At 39.3% G+C, this 12,664-nt stretch overlaps 1 protein-coding gene across 1 annotated transcript; it reads right to left on the reverse strand.

Moving 5' to 3' along the window:
• Window positions 1-9,445: 9,445 nt before the first annotated feature.
• On the reverse strand, window positions 9,446-11,707 carry LOC149847196 (uncharacterized). The gene is made up of 4 exons (XM_089993548.1): window positions 11,568-11,707; window positions 10,137-11,349; window positions 9,543-9,785; window positions 9,446-9,466 (listed from the first exon to the last, which is right to left on the reverse strand). Exons 1-4 carry the CDS (start codon window positions 11,705-11,707, stop codon window positions 9,446-9,448), a joined length of 1,617 nt encoding a protein of 538 aa, XP_089849674.1.
• Window positions 11,708-12,664: the final 957 nt, after the last annotated feature.

Genomic DNA, 12,664 nt, shown 5'->3' on the forward strand with positions numbered 1-12,664 from the left:
TATTGGTTTAAGTAGTAAAGAAACTGCGATTTACCTCACAAGGTCAGACTTTGCGAAGACCCGATCACTCAATCTGACCCAATATGTAGATCCTAGCATGCAAGGTGCTTTGTGGTCAAACAGGTCTTTGGAAGCACACACGCACACAATTACAAAACAGAGTTACATGGTTAGGTAAAAGATACCTACATTCTCTCACAAGCAAGAAAAATTCTCACAAGTAAAAAAAATGCATATGAGAAGTTTTTATATGATAACTTTTTTCTAAATGAAAATTTTTCACTTGTTTGTGTAGCATGAGAAAAATAGAACGAAAAATGTGAGAAAAATGAGAGGGAGGGTTGTAGGTCACCAGAGGGTTTTACAGTTACTTGGATAGCGAGATGACACCGATCGATCATGAGGATGATCTCGAACTCCTGCATGGCGAAGACAGCGCCGATGGAGGCCCCCCTGGTTCTCTTGTTGGCATACTCAAACATGATGGTAGCGGAGAGAGGGTAGTCACTGTCGATGCCGAAGCCCAACCAGAACCGGAAGAAGGGCAAACCCGTTGACAGCCACCCTCACATCCGAAGGCATTGGTGAAGAAAACCATGTCTGTGATCACGATGGCGGTGAAGTTGTACCAATGTGTCTTTGCCATGCTGAGGGCGAGTTGTTAACCATTCCTGTTCAATACCATGAGTTGTTGCCTACTCTGGGGTGATTTGGAGGTCGCCGGAGGGTTTTACAGTGATAGCCAGTGAGGCATTCAGGCAGTCAATGGTGAGCTATCACGTGTGAGAAAACTGTTGATATGAAAGATTCCTCTAACCCCCAGGTGGAGGAATCTTTACTATACAAAATGTACTTTTTAGAAAAGCTCTCTTTTGAAAAATTCTCTCTCGTTTGGAATGGTAAAAAAAGTTGTACTTTTTTCTTTCCTACCATTACTTTTCCTAACTTTTTCTCACTTCCAAACATGAGTGATGGAGGTTACCACTATATAAGGTAAAATAATTACACTTTGAGGAGATCTACATCTCACCATTTCCTTAGAGATGTCCTTAATTTTAGAAATGAATACACAACAGCGGGTATCCTTATCATTATATAGATCTCTCTAGAGTGATCTTTAGGATTATATCTTATCTCCTTAGTTTCATTATATTCTCATGTAGACCTTGGATCTGATCCATCATTGGTCTCAGATCCATATACTCTAACAGCTCCCTCACATTGAGATTGGATCGAAGATGAGCAAACCAAGCAACTATGAGTGGTTTGGTTAGGTTATCCACAAACTGGTCCTTGGTTGAGATGTAATGAACAAGAAGTTGTCACTTGAAAACCTTTTCATGGATGTAGTGGGGCATCGATTTCAATATGCTTGCTTCATGGATGAAACACAGGGTGAACAACAAGATAATAGTTGCAGTGATGTTATCACACCAAAGAGTAGGAGGCAAATTAAGTACTAGAGCAACCAATATCTTGGAGAAGGAACTGAACCCAAGTTGCCTCAGCATCAGTATTTGCGAGGGCTTGATACTCAGCTTTAGTATTGGAGCGGGCGACTGATTGTTGTTTTTGAGAAGACCAAGATATAAGATTTTTTCATAAACACTGTATAGCCACTAGTTGAACGACAATCCTCAATTTTTTTTGTTTCATAGTATACTTAAAATAAGCATTAATTAATAAAGTGAACATAGTAACAAAAAATATCTTTGTATGTAATTGGTCCCCAAACATATGAAAAAATTAATTTTAACAGTCTAAATGGTGAAGGCATAGAACTATCAAAAGGAAGTTTATGAAGTTTGCCTTTCTGACATGCCTCATAAACTTTATTATTCAAATGATTATAAACAGGCAAACCAAATTTATTAATGATATTTTGGAAAATCCGAAGTGAGGGATGTCTGAGCCTTTGGTGCCGAACAATTGAAAGACGGTAGATCCCCAATGCAAGTCTCCTTAGTTGTTCCTTGCATGAGTATTTTTCCTATTGCTTGATCCTTCACAAGACAATTGTTTAAAAGGAGTTCAAAAGAAGCATTGTTATCTTTGGTGAACCTATGCACGTATAAAAGGTTCCTAGTAATTTTTAGAACACACAATATTTTTGAGATGAAAATCAACATTAGAACCATGAATAATAGATGAACTATTGTGAGAGATATCTAGACATGTTCCATTTCCAGATAGTATCTTTGCCTTGATAGTCTGATTGGATCAATAGATTACTTAAGTCATTTGTGATATGATGCATTACATCAGAATCAAGGTATCAATTGGCATCGCCATAGACTATTATGGTTGTTGAGCATGAAAAAGCAACGCATATTAGGGGCATTGACTTGTAACATGTCTTAGTGAGTCACAAGATTGACAAACAATATTGGGTGACCGATTCGGATCAGATTGCTACTAATTGGGTTCATTTCTTTCACAATTATAGGACTGGCTCCTTCTTATATCATTTCTCCTTTATGTGTTTCGGATCAGAGAACTAGAGTGAGAACAGATATGAAGCAACAACAATACAAGATCAAATGCACCAACAGATCTTTATCTCATCAATCTTGTTGATCACTGGCCACAATAAAAAATGAAGAGAAACAATGAATCGGAGTGTGTAACGCTCTGATACTATTTCAAAACATACAACTCCCAAAACTAAGTTACGTGGTTCGGTAAAAGATGGCTACATTCTTGATTGAGGTCTCTCACCACACACATACACTCTCTCTCTCTCCGTCTCTTTGAGCGATAGAGGTTACCACTAGTAAAAGTAACTACAAATTTTGGAGAAATCTACATCTCACAAGTTTCTTAAAAATCTCTTTAATTTTATGAATGTATACACAACAATTGGTAACCTTATTATCATATATTTCTCTAGAACAATCTTTAGAATTATAGCTTATCTCCTTGGCTCCATTATCATCTTTTGTAGACCTTAGATTAGATCCATCATGGATACCAGATCACATACTTTAACAAAGTTTGTTCTAGACTCGAGCTCGAATATAGGATATGATTTAGTATTCATTGGTTGACCCATGTCAGTTTTATAAAGACTGGTTTTAGTCCACATAATCCATGTGCAATTCAATCAATAACAACTTGAAGTCATTTAATATGATGTAAATCTCTTAAGGGTCTATACCAGTTGAATGAGTGAATTATCAGTTCATGCAAAACAATGTTCAAAGGATCATTAATGTCAACCCATGCTGGTCTGACAGGGGTGATTGTAACATCATCAAGTTGAAGGGATATCACAAGATCAAAACCCATAGAGGGTATCTCCTACAACATAGTCAAAGTTGAGTGAACTATTTGGTGTACAAGGGGGACTTGGGTTTTGTAATACTCGATATTTTTTTCAAAGTTCAAAAATTCATTTAATTTAATTTAGTGACATTTTTCTCTTTAAATTCTATAATAATTAAGTAGTTGATATTGTTTAATTAATTTCTATTATTTAATTAATAATATATTAATTAATATTGTTTAATTAGAGGGTTAGTAATTTTCATTGGGATCATAGGTTGGATTGCAGACCTAATGGAGAAGATCCATAGTCCACATCCACTAAATTGTTTTAAATAGATAAAGCCTAAGTTATAAGCTACTTATATTAGTAAGTTGTATTAGATTAGAAGTTAATTAGAAATTTCATAAAATAGAAGCAAATTATTAGTTGAGTCTTCTTCTCCCTCTCGTATAAACGTTTTGAGCGAGAGGGAGCAAGAGAATATATATATATATATATATATATATATATATATATATATATATATAGAGAGAGAGAGAGAGAGAGAGAGAGAGAGAGAGAGAAGGGGGTTGTGTGTTTTGAGGAGCAAGGGAGGACCGATTCCCCCAACTCATCTCCTCCATTCAATCCATTATCAGGTACGAGGTCTTTCATGGTTTGACAGGTTTGGGATTTAGCGTAGATCGAGCCACGTTAAGAAAGATATTCTAGGTCCATGCCAAATATGTATTTTTAGTTAATGAAAAATATGTTTTTATTTATAGGTGTTCACATTGGGTTTTAAATCAATGAGGAACAGATTTTTGACAGTGTTTTAAATCAATGAGAATTAGATTTTTGACTGACGTTCACGTTGGATTTTTGTTTAATAAAATAAAATTTGTTTGACTGATTCTCACGTTAGGGTTTAAATTCATTAAAACTCTGTTTGATAGGGATTAGAATGGGTTTGAGGTTCATGCAAAAATCTTATATTCCTTGTTTACCTGTATAGTGTTTGTTTGTTTTTAAACTGTGCACAGGTGCGATTATTTGTTTTTATGTATTGTGCATATGTGTTGCTCCTATAAATCTAGATATGTTGTGTATTGGGCTTTCACACATATCAGTTCTCGTCTATGCTGATTGTAAATTCATGTAAACTGATCTTTATTTTAGTGTCCATATTGGATTTGATTTATATAAAATTCGTATATCTGATTCGTATTAAATCTGGAATTTGATTTATAATAAATCAGTATTGTTATTCATGTTAAACCTGGATTTGACTCATATTAAACCTGTGTTCCTAATCTTTCTGAAAATTTGGACTCAATTTATATTGAACCTGTTGAGATATACCATAAATTCCATGTTACAACCTCAACACGTCACTTGAAGAAAAGCCATATTGAGAAAAACTTTGGAAGCTTGTGGTGGTACTGGAGGGACCAGTCCGTTAGGCTCGGGACTGTAGCCCACCACTGATTTCGTGGGGTTGTGAGGGTGAAGGCCCCGTGGTATGGACCCAATCTGTTTGTAACAAGGTTGTATAAATACTCTTTTAGGGTTTTCTTGTTAAGCTAACTTATTTTGTCAGTTTGGGCATTTTGTATAGCTTTAGTGTTTTATGCAAGAACAGAGACATCATCTACATTTATAATCCCCGTTTTTGACATAGTGAAAATCTCTGCTCCTCCAACGCCTGTGGACTTAGGCTTTTGGCCAAACCACGTAAATCGTGTGTCATTGTGTGTGCTTGTTTTTTCCTCTCTCACATTCATGTTTATTCTGTTGTGCAACTTTTTAACAAAACTTATATTTTTTATTATTAAATCTGGATTTTTATGCATACTAAATTTGTGTCATTAATTTATTCACATTAGATCTGCCATAGTTTGGTTCAAATCCCTTATTTTACAAATTAGTTTTGACCTGAACCATATTCTATCAGGTTCAATCTGATATTTTGAAATATGTATCTTCCTATTTGCCTAGTCTTTATTCCGTTATATTTCTTATCCAGCCACCACCATCACCTCACTCTCTCTAGATTTATCCTTGTGCTTTTAATTTTTTTTTCCAGCATTTGAGTAAAGTTGCTTTCTTGTTTATCATTGTAGATATAACACTATAACAACATACTGATGGCTAATTAACATTTATTTACAACATGCTTTCTCTATGAAATTTCCTCTGATGATGAAATGAATTGTGAAAATGGTGGGGTGGCTTAAATATGGCATCTTGAACATGCTTTTTTTTTCTTATTTATGTTGTAGAGCAAGATGGAAAAAGATACATGCAGTCGACTGTACATTCTTCAAAATTAGTGTTGAACTTCATTTTCATTCAAAGGAAGTGAGCAGTTTGTTTTGATGCTGCTATTTTAGAACTTGAGAGAAATTTGTTATTATAATTTATTTTATATAATGTTGGTGTATGAATTTTATAGATTTGCTGATTTATATTTATAAGATTGTCCACCATCATAACCTTTGGATCGCTGAAGTGTTCTTCAATGATTTTTTTTTCTGGTTAGATATCATTTTCAAGGTAGTATTGTGTTATGAAATTGTATCCATACTTACCTGCCCCTTTCAGCTTTTCTTGTTTATAGATTGCTAGGACTTTTGTACATGCTGGGGCCTACCATCTTCATATGATATAATTATCGATTATTCATCACCTATTATCATGTGTCACCACCATTACATGCATTTATTATCATTATTATTTTCATCAACATTAGTCTCCTGTGATTATCAAGATACACTTACTTAGACTTGCCATTTATCATACTCTGTTTAATCATGAAATGGTTCTTGCCCATTTTGAGTATTGCCTTTACTTCTATTTATGCAATTATGGTTATGTGCCAGTATGATCGCTCTACACACAATCATTTGTATAATCTCAGCTCCATCTTCACATATTAGCATAATTACCCTCATTTGTGGACATTCTCAAAACATCTTCATCATTTTCATTCACATGTGATGCAAACGGTTTTAGTTGTATGCATTACTGAATCCAACAATCATATATGGCTTAATCCAATTTGGGTTTAGATAACAAAGACTTGCACTCAGCTGAGCTTAAAAAACCAAGCTCAAGCTGAGTTCAGGTAGTTATCAAGCAGGGCTTTGACAACCAAATTGGCTTGTTGCACCATTTATGAAATCTTCGCACAATGACCTGGTTATGCATCTGATTTCTTGTAGCCATGCACATGCATAGGTATTTATTCCAGGTGAGACTTACAAATGGATATTCTCTTGTTCACGTGAGTTTGGTGTTAACTTAAATATATATTGTCATTTCTTAAAATGATAAATTGTGAGATGCATTGTTATGTTGTGGTATGATGCATGATGAGTTGCATATTGTTCTTGTGAAAAAAACCTTTGATAATTTAAAAACTTATAAGAAATTGAATAATATAATAGCTTGATTCCTTGGTTTCCCTATGTGGATTTTGGGAACCTGGGATGACAGTCATGGAGGATCGTGAGCTGCAACATCTTGGTATATCGTGCAGTGTCGTCTAGGGTGAGGATGCTCGGATGGTGGTTGGCTAGGGTGAAGATGCCTGATGATGCCAACATGGGGGCCTAAGGTGAGAATTTCCTTTGTCGTCCCGGAGTTGGGTGGGGATGCTCGATGTTTTGGCTTAGGGTGAGGATGCCCAACATCAGTCGAGAAGCTTGTGTAAAACCCAGTTAATAAAATACAATATTAGTGACAACCAAATGATTTGCTTAGCCGTTATCAAAAAAGTTTTTCTTGTAGTGTTCAAATCATTTGGGTCCCAACCAATTAGTTGTTGGACTCGTTGAAGTAAAGGCAGTCCAGGCACCGTCCTGGATTCAATGCATGTGGGTAAGTGTTTTGTTACCCAACCCGTTGATAGCCCCACTTGGCCCCAAATTTTATGCTTGAGCTCAAGTGAATTGGACATGGATATCTAACCAGGGTTCAAGCCTATCTAGTTGGGACCCCCCTTCGACCCCTCGTATCCATGATATAATATGGTTGAGTTTTTGGATTGGTGACCATTGGGACTTGGCCAATGCCTGAACCTGGCAAAGTTGGGTTTGTTTTTTTTCACTCTAAACCACTTCCCAATTTGGAACCAGCCTAGTCCAGTATAGCATAGGGGTGTAAACAGGTCCAGCTTTGCCGAGTCTAAGATCTAGCCTGATCAGATTCATAGTTGTAGTATGAAAAAGAAATAATATTGAGTTTGAATCCAATTAGCTAATCAAATAGTTTGTATGTAGTTGGGTCAAATAATCCATCAAGATTCACACTTGGTTCAGACTCAGGTTACGTTTCCACCAATTCCCCATCGAAAGACAACCTTCTTCGATTTTGAGCTGTTTTTTGGACACTATAGTCGGGTCCAATCCAAGATTCACCTGAGAATTAATGGAGTGGTTCCTTTGAAGCCCTTAGACCTTGAATATTATACGATCTTTTGATTATGTCTGGTTACCTAGAAAACACTGGAGGATGGGGTCATTATCTATTTTATTGTACCAACCATGATAATCATAACCAATAAGTTGCCAAAGTGCAATAAGGGTAAATATTTGGTAATAATGATTGGTGTTTGTATTAGCAATAACTAAGATCTAATCTTAGGAGAGAGAGAGAGAGAGAGAGAGACGAAAAGCGATCAACGTTACTTAAAAGTGAAACTCAACAAAGCGTTGAGACCCACAAGCACAAACACAACAGCATAACATGAGAACACCAATAACACAAAACAGAACACTCATAGAGGACCACAAACATCTATATGAGGATTGGTTTGTGGCAGAGGCAGGTCTTTGAGATATATGCGTAAGATAGCATACACATCAGCCAAGACCCTATGGGTCAAACGGTTACGGTTGAACAGGACATCCCGAAAAGTAGCATCATTTCTGGCCATCCATATGAACCACCACACTGTAAACAACCAAACTCTCCAAATAGTCCTCCACTTCTTTTTGCGTCTACTTATAGCAGAGCCGAGGATAAGATCTAAAGCAAAGCAACCCTCCCGCACAACAACTGATGGAGCCCTCCAAGTTTTAGAAAACAATTCTTGAAACACTTCACACGACCAGAAAAGGTGTTGTGTAGTTTCTTCAGCCTGTCGACAAAGCACACACCCACTGGGAAACTGAAAACCCATCCTCTTGATATTGTTATGGGTCTGTATCCGGTCATGAAGAATCAACCAAGCCAATACCTTGGTCCTCGGAGATGGTCCCTTCGCCCATATAGCATTGTTGAAGATCCAGCCCTGACCTGGAGGCAGAAGAGAACGGTAGACCTTGTGGACTTGGAAAACTCCCGCATTCGAGACTGCCCATTGAAGCCAAGATCCGTCTACCCCTACGTCCAAATCCCTGTCAAGAAACAAACGCAATGCCCTAAACCACATTTTCCTCAAATGTGATGTGTATGGTCCACGAGCCCCCCGGCGAACAGCAAGCGAATCGATTAGACCATATTTTAGTCGTAGGAAGTTTGCGCATGCATCCTGTGACGTATGAGCCAACCAGCACTGCTTCACAACCAATGCCACACTCCTTTTACGCAAAGCAAAAATTCCTAAGCCAGCCATAGTCTTTGGCATAACGATGGAGTCCCATCCCACCAAGTGCCTCTTATAAGGTCCATTTACACCACGCCACAAAAACCTTGACAAGACGCGCTTCAGTTGGTGCTCAACATTGACAGGCATGACACAAACCGACATGAAAAATTCTGGAATTGCTAAAAAAACATGCTTGATCAAAGTAATTCTGCCCGCAAGAGACAAATATCTTGCACGCCAAGACTGGAGCTTAAGACACACCTTGTCAACAACGGGTCCCCATGATGTTTTAGAGGTTGACTTGACTTGTAGGGGGAGGCCCAAGTACTTGATCGGCAACGGCCCTATTGCGCAGTTGAAAATTTTTTCCACCGTATTTTGACTGGTCGGATCGCCATTTAGAAGCGCGATCGAACACTTATTTTCATTTAGCTTCAGCCCAGACAACGCTGCAAAAAACATGAGAATAATCCTAACGCGAAGCATCTGCTGTATTGAAGCCCTTCCAAAAACTAGCATATCGTCTGCATATTGTATAATATGACCAAAAAAGCCTCGGATATCCAATGACTGTAAGAAGCCCCTTGTCTGCGCGCGTCTAAGAATCACTGCAAGTCCTTCTGCCACTATATTAAACAAAAGCAGAGATAGCGGACATCCATGCCGTAAGCCCCGCCGCAAAGAAAATTGCTCACCCTTTACCCCATTAATGGACACCATGGCTTGTGCATTGGTAATAAGCTCTGACACCCATCTGGAAAAACGGCTACTGAATCCCATGTGATTCACCACTTGCGACAGAAAAGGCCAGTACACAGAATCATATGCTTTATTAAAATCAAGCTTCAACACGAAGTAAGGAGTCCGACTCGCGTGCATGGAGTGAATGACCTCTGAAGCCGAAATATATGCTTGTTGAACTCTTCTATTAGGAATAAAAGCAAACTGAAAAGCAGAAAAAAGATTAGACGCCACCAATTTTAGTCTTGAGGCTAATACCTTTGCGACTATACGATACAAGGCTCCCATTATGGAAATGGGACGGAAGCGCATAATATCTGTGGCAGTGCTTTCTTTTGGAATAAGAGAGATTAATCCTACATGACACTGCCTAGGCAGTCTAGAGTTACGATGAAACTCATCCAGCACTATACACAAATTACTCTTCACTACTCTCCAAAATACTTTGAAAAAATCTACAGGGAAACCATCTACTCCCGGTGCCTTCCAACCCGACAAATCCTTAATTGCGTTCATGATTTTAGCTTCTGAAAACCTACGTTGCAAGGTTAAGACCTGATCCGGTTGAAGAGAAAGAAATAACTCATGCCCAATATTACCCTCTGCATTTGGCGGAATAGAATAAAGCTTCTCGAAATAGTCGGAGACCGCTGGCACAAGATTCTGGCCTTCCCACAACACCCCGTCAATTGTGATCGATTGAAGGATACTTCGTCTAAACCGATCAGAAGCAAAAGAATGGAAAAAACGAGTATTTTCATCCCCTGCTGCCAACCATTTCACCCGAGCACGCTGCTTCCACTTCAACTCCTCTTTTAGCCTCCAACGTTTCAATAACATTGTCCGGTCAGCAAGTCTGCTTTGCAACCCCTGCAGCTGCGCATTCGACAACCCTTCGGTGAAAGATAATAAGTTGAATAGTGATGAGATCTCTGCCTCCCATTCAGCCATCTCGTGAAACTTACTCACAGACCGCCTTTGCAACCAAAGTTTAATATCCTTCGCTAGGCGCGAAAGCTTCTTTTGATATCGGATAGCAGCCTTGTCTTCATGAACCCTCAAACCCCACGAGCCCTCAACCACTAAATGAAACTCTTGTTCAGTTAACCACCACTGCTCAAAAGAAAAGCGACGAACTAATCTAAAGCCTCCTCCCCATTGCACGATCACCTGACCATGGTCGGACACGGTTGGGGCAAGAATCCACCCCTTTATATCTGGGATGATCTCAAGGAGTCCGGGTGAAATTAAGACTCTATCTAGCACCCTACAACATGGTTGTGCCCGTCGGTTAGACCAAGTAAACCTTTCTCCAGATAATGGCATTGGGTATAATTGATTGGCGGCAACGAAATCTTGGAATCCTCTGATCGACGGATTGGGCATCACTAAATTATTCGAGTCTTGAATAGACAATAAACAGTTAAAATCTCCCAATATAATATGGCAATCACCAGCCAGAGAGAGCACTCGATTAAGATCCTCCCATAACAATAATCTTCTAGAAGAGCAATTTGGGCCGTACACAGCAGTAAGCACGACCACACGGTTCAGAGCTTGTACAGGGAAAGCGATGGAAATCGAAAACTGACCTAGGTCCACCTCAGCCGCCCCCAATGAAGACTTCCACAAAATTAAAATACCCCCAGCATGGTTAACAACCGCTTTAAAACAGAAACTCGCGCCCCTCCATAGCTCTGAAACCGAATCAATAGAAACCTCTTTCATCTTTGTTTCACAAATAGCAATCACATCCAAATTTTCATGTCTGATCCAATTAGACAAGGATAAGCATTTAGTTGGGCAGTTTAGGCCCCGAATATTCCAGCAAGACATCTTCATTGGACACAATCTGGAATAATCCGAGGTCTGCGTGTCCGGGGTGAACGACGCGATGAAACAACATCTCTCCTTTGCACTCGAGGTATAGTCGTGTTGGTAGCCCTTCTCTTTCGCGTAGATCCCAAACTAGAGGACGTTGGATACCCATCATACGGAGAAGGCTGACTAACTAATGAATCCACAGCTGTAGCACGTACCGTAAGATCCTTTGAGATTTCCTGGAGTTGTGATTTCGATAAATCGATACCCAGTAGTTGTGCTGCCTCCGTGACATCAAAGCCCATTACTTGAGAAAGCAATTGGTCATCATCCCCCTTTTTCCGTAAGGATTCCCCTTCATTGATTTCATGCACAATGTCTATTTGCACCGCTTGAGGAGCCTTGGAAACGTTGTGTTCCCGACCCACCCCCTGCCACAAACTAGTGTCGCTTCAACCGTCTGAGAGAGAGAGAGAGAGAGAGAGAGAGAGAGATTAGTGTCGCTTCGGATGGAGGTGGATAATGAAAGTGATCCTAGTGACTCCCACAAATCTGATGGTAGATGGCCTCCTCCCTCTTTAGGGGCTCCTTCCTGTCCTTCAACCGTCTAAAGTAGTAAATACAAACTAGTTTCCCGTGAAACCATTGCCATTACTTGTGCACGTACCTTAACCTCCAGGACCCAAGTGGTGGGTGGAAGCAATAAGAAGGATTTCCCCCTCATCCAAGTGATCAATAGCTCTCTAGACAATGCCAAGCCTAAAATCCTTATTTCGGAGAGATGCTACGAGTCTTCTTGAAACCCTCCGGTGGACGGTTATCATCAACCACTAACATATGGGTCCAGCTCCCTTTATTGTCGTCTGAGCTCTGAGTAGATGATGTCTTTGAGAGCATCATGAAGTCGCTAGGGGACTCCTTTGTGGGTGTGGACAGCTTCACGAAATGGAAGGAAAAAATGCAGTTCGCAAGAATTCAGATGGAGGTCCCCCTTAATTTCACACCTTCCCCAGAAGTAGAAATCATTATTGAAGCGGGTCGATCTTTTTCCTAGGAGATTGTTTACAAAAATCCTATAAGCTATTGTGCATGTCGTGGCTCCATTTCACATTCAACTGACCACTGTGCGGCTCGCTCAATGCAAGCAGAGAAGTCAGTTGCCACTAGAGAGAATAGATGGACTCTTATGAAAATTTCTCGACAGAATTGCAACCGGGGTTGTTCAACATTATCTGTTGCTCTCCTTCAGAATCCCCATGCAG

Source organism: Nuphar pumila, chromosome 2 (genome assembly GCF_984573655.1).
Source record: "Nuphar pumila chromosome 2, dmNupPumi1.hap1.1, whole genome shotgun sequence".
NCBI lineage: Eukaryota > Viridiplantae > Streptophyta > Magnoliopsida > Nymphaeales > Nymphaeaceae > Nuphar > Nuphar pumila.